This window comes from Schistocerca serialis, chromosome 7 (genome assembly GCF_023864345.2).
Source record: "Schistocerca serialis cubense isolate TAMUIC-IGC-003099 chromosome 7, iqSchSeri2.2, whole genome shotgun sequence".
NCBI classification, from domain to species: Eukaryota; Metazoa; Arthropoda; class Insecta; order Orthoptera; family Acrididae; genus Schistocerca; species Schistocerca serialis.
The window spans coordinates 263,369,177-263,396,400 of record NC_064644.1 but is presented as its reverse complement, the minus strand read 5'-3'; the positions used below and the strand labels follow the sequence as shown (position 1 = coordinate 263,396,400).

The 27,224-nt window shown below is 38.8% G+C and overlaps 1 protein-coding gene and 1 long non-coding RNA gene across 2 annotated transcripts in view; one reads left to right on the top strand and one right to left on the bottom strand.

Annotated features, from left to right (window-relative positions):
• Positions 1 to 27,224, top strand: LOC126412320 (uncharacterized). Its single transcript, XR_007575274.1, has 3 exons — positions 1 to 993; positions 3,260 to 3,978; positions 27,117 to 27,224. It is a non-coding gene; the product is annotated as an uncharacterized LOC126412320 (long non-coding RNA).
• The window catches only part of LOC126412319 (germ cell nuclear acidic protein-like), a 79,887-nt gene continuing 56,845 nt past the window's right edge, over positions 4,183 to 27,224 (bottom strand). Inside the window, exons 8-11 of the mRNA XM_050081840.1 lie at positions 25,061 to 25,174; positions 22,225 to 22,337; positions 8,587 to 8,694; positions 4,183 to 5,885 (exon numbers count right to left, since the gene is read on the bottom strand). Coding sequence (XP_049937797.1) covers positions 5,603 to 5,885; positions 8,587 to 8,694; positions 22,225 to 22,337; positions 25,061 to 25,174 — 618 coding nt within the window. The 3' untranslated portion in view covers positions 4,183 to 5,602. The remainder of the gene's footprint in view (positions 5,886 to 8,586; positions 8,695 to 22,224; positions 22,338 to 25,060; positions 25,175 to 27,224) is intronic.

The window sequence follows — 27,224 nt, the reverse complement described above, 5'->3', positions numbered from 1 at the left end:
AATCATAGCAGCATGCTGAACCTGACTTTCACAATTTATAAATTTTAATACCGAACCTCACTCTTTTTGATAGGTTAAATTGTTTGTATGATAAGCACCCCTTAAATTTCTTGAATGATTCATCAATGGCAATATTCTCTTGCACTGTGTACACTTCCTTAAATTTTTGATTGAACATATCTATGACTGGCCTTAGTTTGTACAGCTTATCTGTGTTGTTGGCTAAACTGTTATTCGCTAAATGCAGAAATCTTCTGAATGGCATCGTCTTCTTAAATATTGGCGTTTCTATAACGGCCCTCCTAGACCAATACATCTGAATCGACGGTTTCCTTACTTCAGCCATGATTATACATAGCGCAATGTAAATTGTTTTCATTACAGCCGATAGGAGACCACTTTTGGTCTCTTTTTTTGTCTCTTCTGTTCATTGTAGAGTACACCTTGTGCATACCTATTCGTTTCAGTTACGATGTTTTCCCAAAAATATACTATTAAATATTACATAGAAAACGTCTAATTCTCTTATGCTTGTACTCACTTGCTATAAAGCTGCTTCATGTACTCCAGGAATTTCCGTATACTTACAGATTGTTGGTTCATTGTCTTCCTTTTGCCACATCCGTGACTGACTGTTCCTGGTAGGTTTGCTCTTCTTTGTCAGTATCATCTTCAATCACCAGCCGCTTACACTGTTTTCGTACACGAGGTAAAACATCGCTACCACTGTCACTACCGTTGTCAAAATATCCTGGCAAAATCATTGTTGGCTATGCCACCACATGTCTCCCTTTCCTCGTGAACACGTTTGCTACACGTCGGGAACATTGTGAAAGTATTTTTATAATTTCTACAGCTCCAAATGCGGCAAAGAATCCTTCACGTATGCCGCGTGTGCTCGATCAGCTCCGCAACATGTCAGAGATGTTCTGTTTAAATTTTGCGCAGTAAACGTACCACATCTCTTGATACGTCGAGTTGATGTTTGGCCAGGTAGGCACGCTACGTCTCTCACATGACACTGTAAGCTAAGGTGTTAATGATTTCAAAAAGTGTCCAAATTCAGTCTACAGCTTGGTTTCCTTCTTCTCAGTATGACCAATTTTGGGCTAGCTGCTCATCTTCATATCTATTTAAAAAAACTTTTATAGTTACGACCAGTGCGAATTACAAATCGTTTAAAATTTAAGTTTACAAAGTTTCGAGATTCTTAAGAAATTAGTTATCATACATCTCAAAGTAAATGCTGTAACAAGTCTTTGAAAATTACATAAAAGGCATCATTTAATTAGACTGATAAAAAATGTACTCACTATCAGTGGCAGAACACACACATAAAAGACGGTTGTAATTGTCAAGCTTTCAGAGTCAGTGGCTCATTCCACAGGCAGAAGGGTTGAAAGGGGAGGAAGAGGGGTGAAGGAAAAGAACTGGAGAGGTCCAGGAAAATGGATTTCGGGAAAGTCGCCCAGAACTGTGGGTCAGGGGAGACTTACCGTACAGGATGAGAAAGAAAGCCCGATTGCTGGGGACTGCATCAGACGAGATTTGAGAACCTGATAGCCTACAGGTTTTCAAATCTCACCTGATGCAGTCCCCAACAATTGGTATTATATTTTCATCCCATACGGTAAGTCTCTCCTGATCTGCAGCTCTGGGTAACTTAACCCTTCTGCCTGAAGGTGGAGCATTGGCTCCAAAAGCTTGCCAATTACAACCACCTTCTCTGTGTGCGAGCTTTTGCCGCCACTTGGTGAGTAGATTTTTTATCTACCTAATTAAATAATTTTGCCAGTAATTGATTTTTTGTTGTAATAGTTAGTCTGTATGAAGTCACTTTCCTCATTAAGTAGTTCCTCTCAATATTTCACTTGGTGGGCGTAAGTTTCTAATTCCTCCAGCACATTCAAATAAAAACTTTTTGGAGTTCTGTGTAGCACTTCCATTTGCTCTGTTGTTGCTCCAACTTCTGTCTCAAACACCCGATATTTTAATGACGAGGGTGAGAGAGCCTTTTTACTGTGCCACGTGTGTGTGTGTGTGTGTGTGTGTGTGTGTGTGTGTGTGTGATAATGTTCTGTGGTTTGTGGTGTCACGAGGATTGTTACACGGACAGATGAAGGGTGTATTATATACAGACCTTTACTTTATGTCTTGGCTCTGCATGAGGCAGAATATATGTAACTGTATGAGTGTTTAGTGGATTCTGACATTTATCTTGGAACCAGTTAGCTTGCGGGAGTTTGTACAGAATAATTGTTACTTTGGGACGAGAGTTGAAAATATATTTTTGTTCAACTGACACGATCCTATAAGTCCATAATTTATTTCGAGAATATAGATCTGGTTAATAATATTCCCTTTAACCTGATACAGTCTTCGGAGACGAATTAAACGGTGAGAGCAACGTAGCTGATAACCCAAAGAAGAGGATTGGCTGCACGCACAATGTGTAAGTCAACTGAAACAGATGTGTGAGTCATGCAACCCAACACTGCACTGTCTCTTGTCATTCAAGAAAGCGTTAGACAATCCAAAGCCAGTCATATGGAAATAAGGGAAAGCAATTTTGAGACTTAATTTGGACACATTCTGTAACAATTGCAGCCACTCCATCAAGATGAATATGTCTAGTTTTCATTATTGATTTCAATTTTTTTCACTTTTTTAATCTTCAAAATTCACTGAATCATAAATTGTATTGAAAAATGTGCTGTTAACTAATAAACATTAAATGCTAACATATGCTGCAGATCAGTTTGACATGTAACTACACCCCAAAAATAATAAAGCCAAAACAACTTGTCAGTGTTCTGTACTCTTGCTGTTTGCGTATGTATGACATTACATGTCACAAAATCAATGCAACACAGATCGAAGCCAACACCCAGTATCAGTACGTTTTATCTACCACGTCCTCCTTGTGATGTCAGCAAAGAATGTGGTCTTCAGTTTCGTGCATTCTGTTTCCATTCTTCCCATATGTCAATATGTTCATTCAGATTATGTGTGTGTAATTCTTTCCCCTTCAAATAATATGTAACTGTTCTCATGAGGAAAGCCTCAGACATGGATCAGCAATTTGGCAGATTCTTTGAATACAACCTAAAACTAAAGATATTTTGGCTCAATTACCCACCCCCCTCCCCCTGCTTTTAACTAATCACTTCAAGAGCCACAATCAACTCAAATTGAGACAATTGAAAATACAACATTTTTTGTCATTTATATAAGAGTCTACAAATGCTTACTTTTCTAGGAATCGAGGAAAAAGCCTTTTACGACTGCAGCAAGCTGAAACAACATCTGGGGGCGGGAGGACATTTTTCAATGATGATGTCCACACAGCAGTTCTCAAATAGCTCCTTAAACAATGAGCAAGTTTCTACAGTCAAGAAATCGAAAGAATGGTGGAACAGTCTTTTTAAGGTTTGTTGAGTATGTAGAAAAATAGTGTCATTTATCCGTGTCACTTTGAAATTTAGTTCAGCATTCAATAAAAGTTACTTAGTCTACCACAATACTGTGTAACTTGCTTTTTCACGTTCTCTTGTATATACTTGGAGGAGCAAATAAAAATGGCCCAGACCAGTGCATATGTTTCGATGTGAACGTATGCATATAACCACACTCCAACAGGATGGAGCAACTGCCCACAGAGCTGGCCAAACCTTGGATAACATTTACACACTCTTCAGGCCTGACAGCACTGTTAACAGAGGTCAGTCCGGTTGCGGCACTAGTTGGCCACCCAGGTCACATTATCCGTCAGTGGGCGACTGCTTTGTGTAGGGAACCCTCAAGCCTGAGGTGTATTGCAACAACCCTTGTAGACTTCAAGAACTGCGGCATTACATTTTGGGTGAGACTGCAACAATTCCAGCAGTCCAGCTTCGATCCGCCTTTAGCAACTTACTGACCAGATCCCATAAGTGCCAAGAGATGAATGGTGGTACTTTCAACATCTGCTATAGTCAGGTTAGTACTGTACTTTCTTTCCCCTGCTGCATTTCTTTGTACCCTATAACTCTGTTCTCCAGGCCACTTATTTGCCCCATAATGTATGTAATATATTAGAGTGTATAATAAAGTAATTTGGTTTTAACTGGTTGTTAGTATACCTGACAAAATCATTAACAACCAAAAGAATGATATTTGTGAAAACATGTTACACTACACACATATATTGATGCCTGTTTTATTCTGACACAAAAATTATATACAATGAAGCATTACTTTGAGAGAACATACATTTCCTATTCCACAGAGAACTCACTGACAACCAGCTGTGCAACAGGCACTATACTTACACAATTAATACCCTTTTGTTGATGATAGTGGCACTCATTGCTGTTGTTATTACATACACATTAGATTCCCCTCAATAGGGCATACTAAACTAGTATAACAGTGCAGCAAGGCCTGTAACTATCAATCATTTAAATACTTTTTTCATCTAAAAAAATTTCATTATCCCAAACATGTCATGTACATTACACAAATGAAGCGCAAACACATCCAACAGTAACTATAAAAATACATAGGTGGGAAACAGAGAGTATGACATAAAGTAGCAGAAAACGAGACAGGAGAACACTCAATTGAACACGTGAAGCATATTGCAGTAGACAGTGCACACTGAAACACACTAATAATAGCTGAGAAGAAAATCTCATTGTAAAATTTAAAAAAGAAGAGCCAACCATGTTCTCTTTCAACATACATATTAATACCAACAACTACTACTACCAATTAATGCATGAATCTTACATGCAAGTTTATATGCACTGGTTTTATTAAAGTAAGTGTTCTATGGCAGGCTCTGCATGAAATTAAAATTGGCATCCAATACCTTTCATTGGAAGACCTGATGTATATTATACATACAAAGTAAAGAAAGCATGCTCAAAATAGAGATTAAATAGTAACAAAAATCAGTCTTGGAATGAAATTACTCTTTATATTTTGATGAATTGTTAGTATTGTGTTCGCTGTTTTGTAAATATAAGTTATATGGAAACCAGTAAGGATCTCCTACAGACTGAGGAGGTATCTCACCACTGAAGTCGTGGTCTTTTTGAAAAGTATGAGCACCTATCATACATAATTAATAAATGAATGAGTAAAGCATCAGTCACTATATGGTGGAGATATTCAGAAGCATACAGGCAGTTAAACAAGAACTTTAACATGGTAGTTCAGTTAAACTCCCTCTCCTTACCTATGTGCATTTTTTTTTTTTTTTTTTTTTTTTTTTTTTTTTGCAAAGGTGAGAGGGGAAAGGGAGAAAGTTGCATATTGGAGGAAGATGAAAGTTTATTTGTAAGCTAAGTTTGTAGAAGTAATAAGCTTACTTGTTTACATGCCTCTGTATTGCATAAAATATTTGCTATTTGGATAACAGATATAACCATCCATTCTATTACTTATATTGCACCCAATATTTTTCATCACCATTGTAATTTTGTCTTTGATAACACTCAAAATAGCATTTAATTCTCCCAGGGGAAGGTAAACCTATGACATTTGAATATTCCCACTGTGTGAAGGTAAATCGGCTCCTCTACCCTTATGAGCATCCGTGCCAATATGAATCCAGTTCTTAAACATTGTTTACACATGTAGAAACCTTTACAGCTGCAAATTTCTGCCCTAGTAACTTCATTACTTCACCATGTTTCAAATCAGATCTTTCTTTTTTAACAGAACCATAATTCTCTTTCACAAAAACTGCAAAAGCTGAAGGAGTCCTCGGTGTTTGTAGTTGTGCAGGTGTCTTTGTATCCCTTGTACTCTTAGGCTTGTTAATAAACAATTCAAACTTGCCAAGGCAATATCCACATCTTTTTCTTTCCAAGTCCAAAGATTTTGAATGTCGACCAATGCTGAAATAATAATAACAATAACGATGAATACAAATTATACTGGAACAGAACCATTATAACAGATAAAACAACACCACATAACAAACCTGACATCATACTCACCAATAAAAAGAAGAAATTAACACAACTAATCGAAATATCCATACCCAATACAACAAATATACAAAAGAAAACAGGAGAAAAAATTGAAAAATACATCCAACTGGCTGAGGAAGTCAAGGACATGTGGCATCAGGATAAAGTTGACATTATACCAATTATACTATCAACTACAGGAGTCATACCACACAATATCCACCAGTACATCAATGCAATACAGCTACATCCAAACTTATATATACAACTACAGAAATCTGTAATTATTGACACTTGTTCAATTACCCGACAGTTCCTAAATGCCATGTAACATATACTGTACCGTTAAAAGGAAGTCACGCTTGATCAAGGTCCGCGTCACCTTCCATTTTTAACCAGACATAACGTCTGAGACAAGAAAGAAATAATAATAATAATAATAATAAAATAATAATAGTAATAATGTCAAATTAGAATAAAACCCAAATTTTCAACCACCACAGAGAACTGACAGTCATAACTGCTGCTGTGTCTGCCTTACAATTGGCAATACCAACAGCACTTTTAAAATCTGTATTGACAAAAATTAGCAGTTGTTGAATATAGCCTTATGAATAAACATAAAATTTTATTTGATTAACGAAAACTCCTGTCCCATCCATCAACATACTGTGACTATTTTATCAAAGATACTGTAGATATCAGTATGTGCAACAGCAGTGGCTATTATCACCCTAGTGCATTGAAGAGTGGTCTCAATAAAGAGATAACAGAAAAATTCACAAAGTTATTGATGTTCCAATAGGTGCCACTAGCACTGCGGACCAACACAATCTGTGGTTGCAAAACATGACGATGATGGACTGACTAATCCTGGGCTCTTAATAAGGCCATCAAAACAGCAATTAGGATCATTAGTTGTTCCTGATAACTGATAAAGCTGATGGATGTTCTCTCTGAATATCCATGTTTTACTGTAATTTGACATGGCAAGAAAACCAAGAATATTTTGTACAAAGATGTCACAAGAACCTTCATTCCCACACTTAAATATCAATGGAAAAAAAAAAAAAAAAAAAAAAAAAAAAAATCAATTAAGCAATTTCCAAAACTTTTTCAATCCAATATTATGAAACAGATGCCACTGGTCTGGTGTTTACGAGTAAGATATTATGGTGACAGATAATTGGAGAGTAATTACAATCTTGATATGTCAATGGTACTTTCATTAGCCCCAAGATTACAGACTAACATACTGCAAATTGAGGAAAGTTTCAAGTAGGTAGTGAGAAATAACTAAATGAAATTTGTTGCCCCAACAGGATAATGAGAGACAAAATGGATAACTTTTTTGTCAGATGAACCACTGAGGAGGGGAATATGAAAATACAAAAGGAAGAATGAGGTAGTCTGGAATGAATTCATTTTCTGTTTCAGTCATCATAGACAGACAAGGGAGTAACACACTTTACTGGCCTCTCACTGCTTATGAGCATGATATGTCAGCTGTACATTTCATCAGCCATATGCAACCACTGCAATAGTGCTGAGGAAATCTTACTGCACCACACCTGAAGCCATCATCTTGCTCATAAATTGGCCTTTCTTCCCAATCAGGCAGTCATTCGGTGGAGCCTGTCCACTGGGGTAGTTCCAGCTTGAAGAACTGACCTCTTATTTTTTTTTATTTGTGAAGTCCTGTGGGACCATAAAAGCCAAAGCTACTTGGTCATGGAGTCAGTAAACAGTTTACAAAATCCAGAATGAGATTTTCACTCTGCAGCAGAGTGTGTGGTGATATGAAACTTCCTGGCAGATTAAAACTGTGTGCCCGACCGAGACTCGAATTCGGGTCCCGAGTTAATACCAACAACTACTACTACCAATTAATGCATGAATTTTACAAAATGTTTCTTAGGGCATTTGTACAGAAAAGAATTAATAAAACATGAAACATTGATAATATAGAAATATGTAAAGCATTAAAGAAAGAAGGTCAATTGCTGTAAGAGAATCGTACACAGAAAAGATGGAATGTGCACAAGGGGAGTGTGCACAAGGAAACCTTACAGTTTTAGATTTCACGACTTGAGGCTTGTCATGAAGTGGAACAGAAGACTTTATTTTATATTTCAAAATACCAGAAAACAGCTGAAATAAAACACACACACACACACACACACACACACACACACACACACACACACCAGCAGAGAACTAAATGGTTGGTCTGAGGTTAGAATCAAGTGACAGACAGATAGTGAACAACAGTTACTGCTAAATAAAATTAATTTTTATTTCTCCATCGTCTCATCTTCCAATTATAATAATTTATTTTAAATGGCAAGGTAATAAAGAACGTTATGCAATGTAACACAAATTTTATCCTTTTAAATTGCTATAAAAAGTAAATACATTTTAGTGTAAGCTCTGGAAACTTTATCCTAAACATTCAATTAATTGCAAAGTAAGGAGAACACAAGGCACAGTCTGGTGTTGAAGATAGTTTACAGAAAGACTGGTACTGTCTCCCTCTTTTTGCAATTTGTTGTTTCCATTTGGTTTTCCATTTCAAGTTCTTACAAAGATGGCAAGCTTTATTTTAAACTAACAGATCTATACTTACCTATAGCCACACTGCACACACTTGTATATAAACTTGGTTGTTATTTTATAATCATGACAGCGTCGTATAGGTGGAATATCTGGGAAACACTTCATTGCTGTGTTAGCCCTGCAAAATTGTCGCTTAAATGAAACTTTAACAGAAAACAAAAGCAATGCGAACTAACAATGACAATAAACAAATCCTTAAGGTATTATTTATGTCAATAATAAAGCACACTAGCTATGAACAAGCTGCATAGGAATTTAAAGCAACTGCATCTCATAATGTTAACGACATTATGCATATACTTAATATATGTGCAACAAGTTATGCAGGAATTTATTAATTAAATGTTATTTCAGAGAGCTTTCACATTTACATTTAAAAAATGCTCAACAAAAGGTTATGGGGCCAGGCACAGGAGTGAAAGTAAGGTTTTATGAATGTTAAAATTTAGGTTGTGTGCGGAAATCCAGAGCCGGTTTGGAAATCACACATGTGGTGGCGATCATTCATTTTTTGCTCATTGATCAGTCATGGGTGCAGACTGCCAATTTCTTTTTTCCCAGTCAAAGCTTCAAATGATTGGTACAGCCCCAACTGGACTTCCAGTGGTTGCAACGTTGATCAGTGTGAAAATTACTCGACGTGGAAATTTGCCATGAAGGTGTATTTGGTCCATGACAAACTGCTAATTGACAAAGCAATGCATAAGAGTGGCGTCTATTGTTTGAATAGAAGTGAAATGAAACAGTGCTACTATGTAAAAGATAGTGGATTCTTATGGCATCACAGGCTAGGACATAAGAATCACAAAAGTATGCTGAAGTTGTCAGATGACTAAAAGAAGATATTGTGGGTAAGGACCTCCAAGTTGTGCATCATGAGAAAACAGTCACATCTTCCACTCAAGCCTAGGAAAATGTATTCTACACACAGATTTAGTACATTCCGATTTGTGTGCGCAAATGGAGACAGTATCTATTAATGGAAATCATTATTTTCTCACACTTTCATGTTTCAGGATTTAAGTTTGTTTATTTCTTGAAGAAAAAATGTGAGGTAACATAGATATTTAAAAACTTCAGAGTTGTGGTGGAAAAGCAGACAGGCAAAAATACCAAGAAGTTGCAGTCTTACAACGGAAGGGAGTACATCAATGATGAACTAAAAAGATTTCTGACTTCTGAAGGTGTCATCCACTGGCTTACAGTACATTACAGCCCACAGCAAAACGGTGTTGTCACAAGAGCTAATAGCACATTGGTTGAAAGCTCATACCATGATGATCAATGTTAACCTACTAAAGGAGTATTGGGCTGAAGTTGTGTCTACAACTGCATACCTATCAAGTTGTTTGCTGTCCACCACAGTTGGAGATAAAAAGCCACATGAACTTTGTCATAGGAGAAAGCCTTGTTTATCAAATTTGAGTATTCTTGGCTGTATTGCAATGTTTAAAATTCCAAAACCACATCACAAGAAGTGGGATAAGAAGTCACAGAAGCTGACATTTGTAGGCTACTGTCAGACACCCAAAGGCTATCGATTCATCAATAGCGAGACTGGCTAGATAGTTGGCTGTAGGATGAGAATTTTTAAAGCTCAAAAACAGAGGAACCTAAGACCTCAAATGCCTTAGGATTGGAACAAGAAGCAGTTCTTCAGGACATTAGTACTTCACAAACTGAAGGAGTTAAATCAGAAGACAGTGATAATGAACCCTTTTATGGCCTTGACAGTGATTCAATAGAAATTGAAGCTCAAGATGAGGGTCATGTAAATCAAGACGTAGTTCAAGAGGTTACACCTCGAAGGTCAAACAGAGAACCAAAACCCAAGACATGGCCAGATCATGTTACTATTTGGAAGAAGGACTTCCAAGTGACAACACTGATGTCAAAGACATCTTGGAAGGGACAAATAACGAAGAATGGAAAAAAGAAATGAAGAAAGAATTCTCATAACAACACATTTGAAGAAGTAGAGCTACCCAGGGGGGACAAACCACTCAATACTAAGTGGGTATTAAAAATAAAGCTTGGGGGCTAGCTGTAGACCAGAAACATTTAAGGCATGCCTAGCGATAAAGGATGCACTCGAGTTCTAGGTGTTGATTATGGGGACACCTTCACCTTCACACTTGTGGTCATGCATGCATCCATCCATTTGATGTCTCTTGTCTATGGCAGCTCGAGAGAACCTGGAGACTGACTATGTTGACATCACTTTTGTTTATTTCTATTGGGACTTAAATGAAGAAGCTTATGTCATTCCACCAGCAAATTTTGGAACTCCTGGAAAAGTGTGGTGGCTGAAGAAAGCCGTTTACAAACTCAAGACAGTTTGGTAGGAACTGGAATCAAAAAATTGACGAGGTGTTAAAGATACTGAAACTGAACCGGTCGAACACTTATCCATGTATTCACAGAGAAGGCACCGAACTAGTCTAGTCATCACAGCTTTATATGCCTATGATATGCTGCTATTTTTAAGCACCGGAAGTGTTTTGGATCAGTTCAAAAGTTCTTTGAAGAGATTTTTTGAGACAAAAGATTCAGGACAGATAAGCCAATGCCTAGGTGTGGAAATTACACAGGATCGTGGAAAAGGAAAAATTGGGATTCCTCTGAAATACTACGTAAAAAGAGTTTTGGAGGAATTTGGAATGAGTGAAGCCAAGCCAGTGTCACCACCACTTCAACTTGGTTTGGACCTTGAAGCAGTCGAATCAGGTGATATCAATGTATTGTATCAATATACAATAGGAAGTCTTCTATGTGTATTCCAAATCCCTAGACCTGATGTGAGTTTCGCTGTAAAGCTCATATGCAGATACAATCATTGTTTTAAAGAGACTCATTGGTTGTCTGTAAAATGATTGTTTAGATATTTAAAGGGAACCATGGACTATAAGTTAGAATTTTTTAGAGATGCTAACAGAGAAATAATGACCTTCAGTGATGTAGGCTGGGGTAGTAAAATCAATGACAAAAACTCTGTAACTGGTCCATGCATAAAAATGCAAAATTATAATTTCATGGTCCAGTAGAAAACTATAGCACTTTCTACTTGTGAAGCTGAATATATGGCTTTGGCATCAACTGTTCAAGATTTACTGTGTTTTAAGACAATTTGTGTCTGAGATAGATCCAAGCAGTCTCAAAGTCACTTACAGTATATTGTGATAATAAAGGAGCCATTTAGCTAGCCAACAATCTAGTGACAAATAGATCCAAGCGTATAAAGTACCTTTTTATAAGAAGACATGCTGAATCAGTTATTGTTAATGTTGAACATCTCCCTTCTAAAGAGATGTTAGTCAATGCTTTCACAAGACCACTTAGCAATGCCAGACATGAAATATGGGTAGGAAACTGGCCTTTTCAAATGAGTGAAGGAGTGTACATTTAGACTTCATACTGTGTCAATGACAATTTAAGGGGAAATGTTGAGATATGTAAATTGATATTGACAGTTTTTTTCTTTACTCTTTTTGTGTTTTAATTACTCCATGGTAATTATAGGCTCTGTGGCTTGTAGTGGTTGTTATACACATACCAATTAGTTAATAAAACATTATTTCTGGAAGCTTTCATGTTTATACGAGGGTAATCCCAAAAGTAAGGTCTCTTATTTTTTTATAAGTATAGAACTCTATCTGGCAGTTGGTCACACTGTTATGAAGAGCGCTTCATGCACTGTGTGTGAACATACGCATGCAGCGCTGAGGTGCTCAGTCTTGGCTTGGTAGCCGTAGAGAATGGAGCTCCTGTTGGATGTTACCACCAAGTGCAAATTGCGCGCAGTTATTCGGTTTTTGAACGCAAAGGGCACTGTGCCGATTGAAATCCATTGCCAATTGACAGAAGTGTATGGCGAGTCATGCATGGATGTCAAAAATTTTCTTAAGTGGTGTAGAGAGTTTGCAGCTGGTCAGACCGAAATTCATGACGAACAAAGGAGCAGGAGACAGTCAATTTCTGAGGAGACAGTGTTGAAGGTTGAGCAAAGCATGCGTAAATATCGGCGGATCACCCTGGATGATCTCGGCATGTTGGTTCCTCAGGTTTCCCAAAGCACCGCTCACAGAATTTTAACGGAAACATTGAACTACCGGAACGTGTGCACAAGATGGGTGCCACACATGCTGACTGAGGGCCACGTGCGGCAATAAGTTGATGCTTCCCACGCATTTCTTCACCGCCTTCCAGCCGAACAGGACAACTTTCTGGACTCAATTGTCATGGGTGACGAAACCTGGACATACCACTTTACACCTGAGACCAAGCAACAATCACGCCAGTGGTGGCATCCTTCTTCGCCAAAGCCACGGAAATTCAAACAAACACAGTCTGCCGGTAAGGTCATGACAACCGTTTTTGGGGATTGGAAAGGGGTATTGTTGGTCGACTTTATGCCCACTGGGACCACAATTAACGTTGACAGGTACTGTGAGACTCTGAAAAAACTCAAACAGGTAATTCAGAACCAGAGAAGAGGAATGTTGAGCAAGGGCATACACATTCTCCATGACAATGCTCGCCCACACATCACTCGGAAACTGTTGCTCTCCTGCAACAGTTTCAGTGGAACATAATCACCCACCCACCCTACAGTCCTGACTTGGCGCCCAGTGACTATCACCTGTTCCCTAAGTTAAAAGAACATTTGGCCGGAAAGTTATTCAGCTCTGACGATTATGTGAAGAAAAGAGATTCATAACTTTCTGAACAGCATGGTGGCGAGCTGGTATGACATGGGCATACAAAAACTGCCACAGCGTCTACAAAAACGCATCGACATAAATGGTGATTATGTCGAAAAATAGCTAAATGTTCAAGCTGTAAACTGATATAAACCATTGTATAAATAACCAGATCTATGTACTTACAAAAAATTAGGAAACCTTACTTTTGGGATTACCCTCATATTAAAAAAAATGCTCAACACAACAGCTAATATCAGAAGGAAGAATATCATTATGACAGTACTACAGTGATTAATATTGGGCTCACTCTTGCTCTCACATAACAAGAGCTTCCATGCACTAGTTCTCTTTGCTGATGATGCAAGTATTATAATCAACCCTAATGTAGTAATTTCAACACTTTAAAATGTAAGTAATATTTTCACAAAAATTAATAACCAGGTTTCTGCAAATGCACTGTCAGTGAATTCAGATAACTCACAATACAAGCAATTAAGTATTGCACAACACCTGACCAAAAAATTAGAAATAACAAGACAGAAAATTGATTAAATGAATCGGGACACTCCAAGTTATTATGTATTTATACTGATAAAAACTTGAACTGGAAGTCACAAGTTGCAGATCACCTTGAACATCTACGCTCTGCAACTTTTAAATTCCAGATAGTAACAGATACTGGAGATGAAATTGTGAAAAAGGTGTCTTACTTTACAAATTTTCATTCACTGATGTCTTATGGCACCACATTCTACGTTAACTCCTCATTGAGGAAAAAAAGTGTGTGATACACAGAAGAGTGGCGTTCACTCTAGAACCTCTTGCAGAGAGCTCTTTAAACAATTGGGCATACTGACAACAGCCTCTTATTACATTTGCTCCCTTATGAAGCTTTTTTATCTAACACTGAAAACAGTAACATTCATAAAAAATAGAAGGAGAAATGATCTACACTATCCATCACTCATCCTTAGTCTGACACTAAGAGGAGTGAGATAATCAGTTATAAAAAGCTGATTACTTACCAAGTTATGTAAACAAAAGGGTGTGAATGGTCAGCATACTGCCATATTTTCAACTGAGAAAATTTACTATAACTGTAGAACTAAGTCATAAAATGCAATAAATTAAGAGACAAAACTGGTAGCTCATACTTGTTTCCAGGAGGTGAATTTTGTAGCACTGCCAGGCACCCACATATAAAAGTAAAAATTACAAACTACCAGCCTTTCTGAACTCAAAGCTCCTTCAAGGGCGAAGAGAGGGATGGGGCTGGGAAAGGTTTGAAAGGAAGAACAAACAACACAGACTTCAGAGTAAGAGATACCTACAACTTCTCCTTGCAAAGGAACTATTTGTGCCAAAAGCTAGGTAGTGTGTAGTAACTTTAACAACTTTTGTGTATGTCAACCAGCAGTGCTACACATTTTGCCTCCCGAAGGAACGCACTGGCTAGCAGTTGTGTAATAACTTAGTTAACTAACAAAAATGTCACTGTCAAGAGCTGTCAGGATAACTTAATTACAGCTTAATGAAGTTTAAGGGAACCAACCAGGATAGATTCTAATATCCAATCTAGAGATCCAAGCTATGCAGCTGAGTACCAACATTAATGGACTGCTTCATAGAAAATAAATTTCCACGAACTGTTCACCTTACATTGTAGAAAGTATGGCGATTCAGTCTATTTACCTCTCAACTACATGTATTATATGTCATGCAAAGCCTGACTAACTGTTAAATGACAAAATTATCTGAAGACTTGGGGTCTGTACTAGCAGGTGATCAGTATGCAAATCGATCATGTTGATTCCAGGCTAAAAAAAAAAAAAAAATTCAGAACCACTGAGGTGTGGGCTACGACTTATCAGCCTAGCTCTAAACAAGGTTCCACACATTTTATTTAGCGTATGGCTAATACAGACATACCATAAAATTAAAATACATATACATGTGTACATATTGACACACAAAAAACTTAAGTTTGCCTTTACAACTGAATATCCAGTCCTTCAATCCAGCACACTGCATCTAGAGTTGCTAGCAGGAAGTCCTCTTCAGCACCATGATAGGCTCAAATCCTGCATTCACTGACAATGTGGTGAATAAACTGGTAAGGAGCCCCGCAGTCACAGGCTGGATTAGGCAGCTTCTTCCACTTAAAGAGAGCATCCCTGCATTGGCCATGGCCAGTACAGATTCTTTTGAGAGTAGTCCAGGTCTTGCGTGGTAGGTCGAATCCACTTGGAAGTTTAGCACCTGAGAAGATGTTATGCATGCGCACATCTATCACTGCTTCCCACTGACCTTTCCATTCTTCAAGAGGTTTGAAATCCTTAGTAACCATGTCAGCAGAGTCGCACAGAGTTGGATGGTGTGATTTCAGTCTCTTACCATTTAAAAGCGGCAGGTTGCTACGCATGGGTAGGTTAGAATTCCTGGAGATCTTGTGGAATTCTATCGTAAGGGCAGTACATCTGCGTAGATCAGGAGGCATTATGCCAGTTAACACTGGAAGCCAATAAACTGGAGTAGATCTGATTGCACCAGATATTATGCACATTGTCATATTCAGCTCAGTGCCAACAAGCCTTTTATGATGACTGTTCAAACAGATGCACAATACTCAGCACTTGAGTACACCAAGCGCAGAGCTGAAGATCACATGGTAGTTGCTGAAGATCCCCAGGTAGTTCCGCATAGCTTATGGAGGATGCTGTTTTGAGTCCTCAGCTTTTGAGCTAAGTTAAGGTGGTGGTGTTTGAAGCATAGTGTAGGGTCCAGGATGACACTAAGATATTTTGGGTTCCAATTATGATGAAGAATCCTGCCTCTGAAACTTACTTCAAGTTTTACATTCACCAACTGATTATTTAAATGGAAGCAACACACTTCTGTTTTACTCACATCGGGTTGGAGTCTCCAGATTTTGAAGTAATTATCTAATGCAAATAGGTCATTGGTTAGAATCTCTTCTGTTGTCTTCATTTCCTGGTGTCGTACGGCTAGAGCCAGGTCATTGGCATAGCAGTATTTTCTGGACGAAGTGTCATTAGATCAGGTAGCGTTGCTCACGTCCATAGGTTTAACCTTAAAATACCCTACACGTGCCTCCTGGGTGGTGCTAATTGAGCAGCAGTGATTACAGGCAGCCAGACTATCCACAGGACCTCCTGGCAATGACACATGAACACTTGCAGAAACAGTTATTTTCAGAGCCCACTAACAAGAAACATTAGACCAACTATCACACTCCTTCAACTGAATATCGAAAGCATTATCAGGGCAAATGGCTGTTAAAATTTTTGCTGGACAACAATATCGGCGTCGTCGCCATTCAGGAAACTCACATTTCCAGCGAAGAAATATTCCAAAGCCGAGGTCGAATTCCTGGATATTCTGTACTTGGTGTAACTTACCATGAGGTGTATGAAACTGCTACGTACGTCCGTAACAACATAAATGAAGCTTCACTGATTTTTGTCAGTGTGGAGGCAGATATACATACAGTTGTCAAACAATTGCATGGTATTGCTATTACAAATGTTTACAAACTGCCCAAAACATCATGGCCCGATATTGTCCTACACACAGCAGAACATCTTGCAATTTACATAGAAGACTTCAACAGTCACCACGAACTTTGGAAGTACTCTCAAAATGATGAAAATGGGAGCATGCTTGCAGAATGGATTTAAGAGAATAATCTTCATCTAGTGTGCCATGCCAAAGATCAAGGCACTTTCAGGTCAGCTGCTTGGGACAAGGATTCAAATCCTGACTTATGCTTTGTTAGCTGCAACGGAAGTGGCTTTCCCATCAACACCACAAGGAAACTGATAGATGCCTTTCCTCACAGCCAACACAGACCTGTAATAATACAAATTGGCTGCACAGTTCCTGTCATACAATCAACCCCGCATGCTCGATGGAATTTCCAGAAAGCTGACTGGAAGAAGTTTCCAACGGAACTGGGTAAGACCATTTGCTGGATACCTCAATCACATAAGAACTATCAACGCTTCATTGGTGCAGTAACAGCAACAGCTAAAAAGTGTATGCCAAGAGGATACCGAAAAGAATATGTTCCAGGGTGGAATGATGAAAGTGAAACACTGTATTAACACTTCCATCAAAGTGGTGATCCAGCGATAGCTACGGAACTATTGTCAGCTAGAACATATCTTTAAGGCAGAAACAGTCTAAAATATGGACCTCACCCACTCGAGCAGGAAAGCATGGAGTCTTCTGAGAAAACTGGGAGGAAGTGCACCAGCATGCAGAAAATATTCCAAAGTAACACCAGACCAAATTGCTTCTCACATCATTACTACCTCAAGAGTGCCTCCTGACAAGAAACATACGAAACATATCAGAAGACAGCTTCATGACCCGAAAAATATGCCATTTCCCTCATCTGAGTATACCCATCCCTTCACAGTTTTAGATGTCGACTCTGGACTGAAGGACCTCAAACCTCTTAAGGCACCTGGATTCGATGATATCCATCCAGAATTCCTTATCCATAAGGGAGGAAAAGCTAAGAAATGGCTGGCAGAATTATTCACTGATATCCTGCTGACTGGTCAACTTCCATTGGAGTTTAAAAAGGTTAAGACAATACCTTTTCTGAAGCCTGGCAAACGCAACAACATGGTAAAAGCTATCGCCCCATTGTCCTACTTAGCTGCTGCTACAAGCTTTTTGAAAGGCTAGTATATAACAGAATAAGTAGTGCTATCTTAGAGAATGTTCCAGTTGATCGGGCAGGCTTCAGACCTGGGCGTAGCTGCTGGCATCGAGTATTGTCTCTCACATCCTTCAGAGAGTCAGGATACAAAATGAAGCAGAAACATCTGTGGCGTTTGTTGATCTTAACTGCCGCCTTCAACACTGTGTAGAGGGAAGGCCTTATCTACAAATTACTCCACATCGTACCCTGCAGAACAATGGCTTGACTGATTAACAGCATGCTAAGTGATCGGTTCCACACAGTTCATATGTCTCGTGCCCTGGAGCAGACGGAACACAGGCAATGGTTTCATGTCATGGGGCAGATTCAATTGCTACAGAGTCCACACCTTCCGACACAGATTAACTATGTAGATAACAACATGGACCTAGAAAACCCAAATGTTTCTGCTACTTTGAATCTAGGGTCAATAAATTGCACAACTTTAGGATATAAAGTTAAGTAAGCAGTGTTGAAAGCATTACTGAATGTAATAAAGCAGGATAGACCAAATAAAGTTATTGCATAATTTATTACAGAAGAACAGGAGACAACAAATTCTGGTTTAGGTTAATTGCAAATGAAAAACTGAAAACTGTTACAGACATTAAAGCAATATGAAGAGTAATAAAAAGACTATCTTTACAGGTTAATAAAAGGTATCCCAATGAAAATGTGCTTATATTTTGATAAGGAGGTAGAAGATCTAATTAAACAATGGAAAATCCAGGATAGAATATAACAATATTTCCGCAACTTCCCCCACCCCCAACGTCTCCCTGCCGTCTGTCTAACCTGCAGCACTTCACTGTCCGCCACCCCCACCATACTATCCCTCCCCCTCTCCACTACAGCCTCCTCCTCACCCCCACCCAGTTGCTACTTCCATCATGCACTGGTGCTGCTGCTCGCAGTGTGGTTTCAGTTGCTTGAGACTGCATTCGTGTATGTGAGTTGCGTGTGTGTGTGTGTGTGTGTGTGTGCGCGCGCGCGCGCGCGCGCGCGTGCGTGTGTAGGCCAATGCCAAAAGCTTTAATTGTGAAAGTCTATTGTTGTGCCGATCTACAACTCAATATTGAAGATCTAATTAACAATTGCAGAAACTGACAAATGAAATCAAATCACGAGAAGATAATGGGCCTTCTTAATTGTGCAGTAGGACAAAAGTAACTGTTTAGCAGGAAGATCTGGTTGTAACATCCATCCTTTCCAATGTCCCATAACCTGCTAGTGCCTGGTCAGAACTGACACAGGACTTCAATTTCTCAGAGAGCCTATCATACCTTTAAACACTATAGGCTTTATTACAAGGGAACTGCCACTCCTGAACGTATTTTAAAGCTACTGCATGCTGCCCCACAGGGGAGGAATTCGTGCACCCCTTCTGTCTGCATTTAGTGCACATTGCACGGTCAAATGTGACAAAGTTGTCCAAAGTGTTTGCACAGTGTAACTGAGGCAGGTCATGGGAACTGGTATTTACTTAGAGGGATGTGGAGAACTGTCTAAAAAATGACATTGAGGCTAGCTCTTACAACCTTTAACTGCAAGGAATATTTGATCCCGGCCAGTATACCTCTCCATGTCCCAGAAGTGGGCACTTTAATGTGGTCAGCTATCTAGATGGGTAGTCCAGTTACAACATATGTGACAGTAAATGTAAGTAGAATATACCAGAAAGAACAACATATTTGTCCTTATCACAGACATATTGAAGGAAACAAATAAAACATGGACTTAACAGGACCAAATGGAACTGCATATGAAACTGCCAATACAGAAGCTGAACAGCATTTTACGGTCCTTCAAAATTTCACGTGATCATAGACCTGATAAATACAGAGCATGCATGCACAGGCACACTATGAGTGCCACTGTCTCTGGATTCCTGAAATGTTTCTTTCTTTCTTTCTTGTTTGTACTGTACTTACTTGTCTGTACTGTATAATTATTAATAGAAACATAATCTGAAAGATGTAATTAAAAATTAATAAAGTGTGATAGTTTTGAAACTATGTTTAATTAATTTGCAATTAAAAATACACAACCAATCAGCATCAAAATTATTTTAAAAAAATATTATTTTTTAAAAGCTATATACTTTCAAACTGTTTACAAAACATCTTATACTCTTCATAATACTCTCCACTACAAACTAATACTTTTGTCCAACAGGTGCTTCCACTGTTTGAAACATTTCTTATAGTCATCTTTAGAAATGGCTGACAGTTTGCCCCTCTTTTTTTCTTCACGATTTCTTCAATGCTGTCAAATCAGTGTCCTTTCATGCCCTTTTCATGAGTGGAAATAAGAAAAAGTCGCATGGAGCCAGGTCAGGCGAGTAAGGTGCGTGTTGCAGAGGGGAGGGACCATGTCATTTTAGTCAAAAACTGTAACTGAGATGGCTGTGTGCGCATGTGTGTTGTCGTCGTGGAAGAGCCTGTCACATGTCTCCCACAAATCAGGCCTTTTTTTGATGAACACTGCTGCACAATCTTGTTAAAACTTCCAAATAAAAGTTTTTATTGACAGTCTGACCTGGGGGAACAAACTCTGAATGAAATATGCCCTTGGCATAAAAAAAAGCAAATTAGCATTGTTTTGACGTTTGATTTGACTTTAAGACATTTTTTTGGATGATGTGATGATGATGTCTTCCACTGGCTTCACTGTTGCTTTGTTTCTGGGTCGTAACCATAACACCATGACCCATGACCAGTGATGACCTTGGAAGGAAAATCTGGATCAGTTTCAAGCTGTTGTTTCAAAGCACGATATGTTTCAACTCTGCATTTCTTTTGATTTTCAGTCAGAACCCAAGGCACAAACTTAGTAGCAAACCTTTTCACTCCCAAGTCTTCCATTAAAAATCACTGAACCAAGCTCCAAGATAAACCCACTAATATCTGACAGTTCATCAGTTGTCTGTTAATGGACTGTGAGCACAAGATCTCTAATTTTTTCAATATTTTTGTCGATTCAGTCAGCTGATGGATGTCAGAACAAGATTTGTCATCAATCTTTTTAAATCGAGCAAATTATTCTTACACTTGAGGTTTTCCCATGGCATCATCTTGGTAAGCTGTTTTCAACACTGAAACTGTAAGAGCAGCATTTTTCCGAGTAGAAAGCAAAATTTCACAGCTGCACATTGTTCACTTAAACTTGCCATTATAAAAAACGAAACAAGAACAGAACAAAACAGTGTTAGCAAAAATAATCACTGCAGATAAACAGAACAAGCCAGGTCAATAACACAGGCAGCACTGAACTGGCAATGAGTTGTGCTATACATGCCTTTTTTTTTGGTACCTCCTCATAGAAATTTTTAATTATAAGTTGAATTATGTTGTTCTAATAATGCTTTATTATATTTTGATTGTTGTATTCCTATAAATGTTTTAGGTGGCAGTTGTGCAGTTAGTTCTATGGAGTTGTGTTAATGTTTAATTTGTGGAAAGTGATCCAACAGATCTTAAATGTAAATACAAGCAGTGTCATTGAAGTCTGGTGCTAATGCAGTTAATGAACAAAAAGACCAAACACATACAATTATTAGGTTATTATTTACAAAATTTGAACCTATGAAATAATCAGTTCAACCCCCGAAACTACGCACTATTTTAAACAAATAGGAATTCTGTATTACCACCTAATGCTACTAACTCTGTGATATCAGCTTGTTCGGAATGAATCCCCTAGCTACCATAAATTTTATATTTCGCAAAATTTCAAGTAATGAATACCAAAGTTAGTTCTATAATCAGATGGTAATGTCAGAATCTGCACAGTTTATAAATGGCAGAGAATTGCTGGAGGTGAACATTAGTAATATGTTTGCTAAGCAGTGTTGACCTTGTACTTACGAAATTTAAAAATTTTGATGCACTTATGTTGAGTTTATCAATATTTGAGAGAGAACTTCAGACCAACAAGCACTGGCAGACCAACAAGCACTGGGAATATAGAATCTGGCAGTGGAGAGTTCTGGCTGAATGTAAACAATCTAAGAGTAAAGATAACTCACCAATAGTAGAGGCATTGAGTCTTTGATACGCGTGTAAGTGAAACAGAGAACTTCACTAGCTTTCAGATTAGTTCTTTCCGCGCATGCACACCCCCCCCCCCCCCCCCCCCACCCCACCCCCCCTGACACACAGAGCAGATCAATGACAGAAAACTGGAACCAATATGCTTGACTAGCCCCACTTACCATCTCTTCCAGTGACGTCCATGGCCGCTCTTGACACCATCTATAATCCACGATGCAGAGTGGCACAGCTCATGGATTAGAGTATCACGGAGTCTGTCTGCTGAATCACAAACCTGGAAAAAATAGTTTAAGTTAGATTTTACTTCCTTCACAATAAATATTACTTTAATGAAGCATAAAGCCAATCCTACATATGTAGGTTTGGTACTTCAGTATGTTATAGAACAATTGAAATAGAACTGAGTAAAATGCAAGTCCTGATGACAGTGCAATAACAGAAAGGAGAAGAACACAAAAGATGAGTTATCTAAGTAACAGTAAACAAAGCAATTCACAGAAGATGCAGGAGAAATGTGTTACAAAAGATATTTGCAAAAACTTTGGTTTAAATAATGAAAAACTGCAACAGCTACTTATTTTTCATGCTTTGCACACCACATTTTGAGAATTTTATAAAAATATTTCTTGTGACGTTTGTATGTGTGATTTTATGCATCTCTGGCACTGTAGTTGTCCATTTCATTTATTTTGAGGAGTAAGTGATTTTAGATCTGACTTATACTAAAATTTGCTACTCACCATATAGCGGACATGCGGAGTCGCGATAGGCACAATAAAAAGATTCACACAATTAAAGCTTTCGGCCATTTAAGGCCTTTGTCAGCAGTAGACACACACACACACACACACACACACACACACACACACACACACACACACACACCTGCAGTCTCAGAGCACTGAGACCACATTGCGAACAGCAGCACCAGTGCATGATGGGAGTGGCAACTGGGTGGGGGTAAGGAGCAGGCTGGGGCGGGGAGGGGGGAGGGATGGTACGATGGGAGTGGCGGACAGTCAAGTGTTGCAGTTTAGACGGAGGGCAGGAGAGAAAGTGCAGAGGGGGCAGGGGGGTAAGTAGTGGAAAGGAGAGAAATAAAAGAAATTAAAAGACTGGGTGTGGCAGTGAAATGACGGCTGTGGAGTGCTGGAATGGGAACAGGGAGGGGGCTGGATGGGTGAGGACAGTGACTAACTAAGGTTGAGGCCAGGAGGGTTATGGGAACGTAGGATTTACTGCAGGGAAAGTTCCCACCTGCACAGTTCAGAAAAGCTGGTGTTGGTGGAAAGGATCCACATGGCACAGGCTGTGAAGCAGTCATTAAGATGAGGGATATCATGTTTGGCAGTGTGTTCAGCATCAGGGTGGTCCACTTGTTTCTTGGCCACAACCTGTCCGCCACTCCCACCACACTATCCCTCCCCCTCCCTGCCCCAGCCTCCTCCTTACCCGCACCACTCCCGTCATGCACTGGTGCTGCTGTTGACAGTGTGGTCTCAGCTCTCTGAGACTGCAGGTGTGTGTGTGTGTGTGTGTGTGTGTGTGTACTGCTGACAAAGGCCTTAATGGCCGAAAGCTTTAATTGTGTGAATCTTTTTATTGTGCAAATTTACAATTTCGTTTTGGGAAACAAATATGCCAACACCGACAGCTGATCTACTGGAAAAGAACAATGTTATTACAATGCTCACAGGTTTTGAACTATTTCCTTGAGGCTTATTTATGTTTTGAATTGCATGGTAACATTATAAGTACCAGAGCAAAACTTATGGGGGGGGGGGGGGGGGGTAAGACTGCCAGCTCCAGGCCTTATGCCTTAGCTGGTTTGTTCAATTTGCCTACTCACTTCAGTTACAAGTTACAGAGTCTCATTAAGTTAAAAGAAGAAGAAGAAGACTCTCTACCCAAAAGTACTCAAATAGCCAGAGGACTGAAGAACAGGTGTTCAAGAGTGACCGATGAGAAAGATTAAAAGAGGGCAGTGTTGCAAAGGAGGTACAGATGTTGGATCCAACAAGGAGACCACACGAAGCTACTCTCCTCCTCATCTACATAATGACCTTGTATGACACTGTTGGTACAAGGTCCCTTGTTCATTATATGTGAACCACATCACAAGATTTTGTGGGATCCCTTGTTTAGCCCCTGATGGATGCACACTCTAAAGGTTACAGTTGTAAGATGTACAATATCCACTCATATGAAAACAAGACCCCCCCCCCCCCCAGCACACACACATGGCCACACAAGTAACTGAGTTACCTGTGTCACTCCATAATTACGGAAAACATGCCCACATTTCTTGGCATGTAAAAAGAGTTATTTAGTCAGCTCTCGAGATCCAACTTCGCCACTTTATTGCTTTAAATGACTGCAAGTCTATCCCAAGCTCTTTTATTGAGAAAAAACGGAAAAAGTTTTCAAATCTTCCTTCTCCATGTCATAGGCATCCTGTATAATAAGATTTTATTTTACTAGTTTTGTTGAACACATGATTCAAAGAAATGAAGTGACTGTAAATTACACTATGAACAGATCGTTTTGTTGACACGTTATCATGGCAATTTTAGATGGGGGTGTTTTGATGGGTGTAGATATTGGGCCTCAACTGCAACATTTATGACCCTGTCAACTTCAGCAAACAACTGCACTTTAGTTGTTACCAAATACTGCGTGTGATCTTTTGTTACGTTGAAGGGAGTGAAGAGATTAATCCTGGTTCACGACAGGGTACGAATATGGCCCTCACAAGACTGACCAGAAAAGTTTGCTAATTTTATCAGTTCTGCTTTCGCAGGAGCAGAGAAAACAGACATAGGCTGCCACCCCTGTGAGAGGGAGATGGGGCCTGTTCCCCTTCTCCTCTTTTTTCCCCTGCTGTTTGTTTACAATGTGGCTGATCACCACGTTACAGCATTCCCAAGACTTTTAGCGCAAATATTGAAGTATTACAATATACGAATGATATAACACAAATCTATTTTATTAACATACCTTTACTGATAACTCAATCCTCGACGTTCGCTTATTAGCACTATATTTGTTATAGCACAGACCAGCAGTTTTCATAAGCCGAGAGTTCCACGTTATGGACATATCTGACGGAAGCTGAAGACACAAAGAAATTACAACGGTAATGTTTTTCACGCAAAGAAGATAGAGAAGTTAAAAGACAAGTGCCCAATCATGCAAAACAAAATTAATACATTGATTTTTCTTTTATAACTACTGCACTGCACAATAATTATTTAAGAAGCTATAAATTTCCAACGATTTTAAAAAGGATGAGCAGGAATAGCAGTTGAACAGGGACTGGGGGGAGAGGAATGAAAAGGAAACTGCCCAGATTTTGAAAGAAGATTTTAAACTGGAAAACGTTTCGGGGGGGGGGGGGGGGGGGGTATGGATTACAACCATAATTTATTGGTTATGAACAGCAAATTAAATCTGAACGAATTGCGGGGAATTAAGGAGATGGGACATAAATAAGCTTGAAGAACCAGAAGTTAAGATTCTCAACAAAAAGAATTGACTGGAATGTGGTACAGGATAAAGTACAAGACGGAAGGATAGACTTGACAGATGAAATAGCGCACACAGCAGCTAATCAAACAGATGAAAAATAATGCCTGCAGAAATCCTTTGATACTACACAAAGTAAGGAATCTAACTACGAAAAGGAGAAAATACAAAAACGCTGCAAACGAAACTGGGAAAAGGTAATGCAGATATCTAAAAAATGGTTGACATGAAGTGCGAATTGGTGTAATAGCAAGCCAGTACCACACAAAGAAGGGCTACATACAGGAAACAGCCTTTAAGACCATTTTACCAAAATAGAAGAGAAAATGGAACTGACATGGGAGATACAATACTACCAAACAATTTGACACAGCATTAGAAGACCAAAGTTGAAACAAGTTCCCTGGAGTAGACAACATTCCCTTAGAATTACTGAGATCCTTGCAAGGGAGGGCCATGACAAAACTATTCACCTAGTATGCAAGGTGTATCTGACAGGCAAAATACCTTCAGACTTCAAGGAGAATATACTAATTCCTGTTCAAAAGAATGCAGCTGCTGACAGCTATTAATATTACCAAACCATCAGTTTAATAAATTATCGTAGTAAAATAATGACATGAATTATTTACATAAGAACTGAAAAAAATGTTATAAGCCAACCTCTGAGGAGGTCAGTTTGATTTATTGAGGAATATAGGAAAACACGAAGCAACGCTGACCCTACAACTTATCTTAGAAGACTGAAGAAAAGAAAACTTATGTTTATAACACCTTTAGACTTAGAGAAAGCTTTTGACGACATTGGAATACATACTCAAATTCTAGAGATAGCAGAGATAATATACAGTTAGCAAAAAGTTATCACCAACTTGTAAAGAAAACAGATCGCAATTATAAGAGCTGAAGGGGACTATCTATTCCATTCAATTGCTCTTCCAAGCCCTTAGCTGTCCCCGAAATCTGACAGTTTGAGCCCATGGCTGTGTACAAAATGCAGGTTCATTCTTGCAGAGAAGAAAACGGCAATTGGCCACTTCCAATAATGCTATTTAATCACGTGAATAGAACCACCACTGGTTTTGAACCAACAGGTTCACATCACATCCATATTTGTTTCTGTTTACATCAGCACTCACTTTTAATTACCCCTTGCGGTGAAAATTCCTTGGGGCGTACATATGGACTTACAGCCATGAAATTTTGGCATATTCTGCCTATAAACCTTTTCCCTTGCACTGTCCAACAACACACACAGAACTTTCTTGCAGAGTGTTAAATTGCCAACAATTTGCTCTGGATAGAGGCATTTTTGCAATACATATTTACTAAGATACAAAAATTTCTCAATTTACCAAACATTACAGAATCAGAGAAAAAAAATGCCTTGTCCTCTCTGATCAAGATGCTAAGTAAAATAGGGTATTAGCTTCTTCCTACTCAGCAATAATATGATCAGTTATCATTTACCCATCATTGTAAATCCTGCACTTTTTTGCAACATTCTAATGTGAGGTACATTTTTCAGCACTGGAAATCAACAACAGAAAAAATAGACTGTAAAAAATCTGAAGAAAGACAAGTGAATTGCAATTTACAACCACGTGCCGAGATTTGAAGAACTGATGAAGAAGCA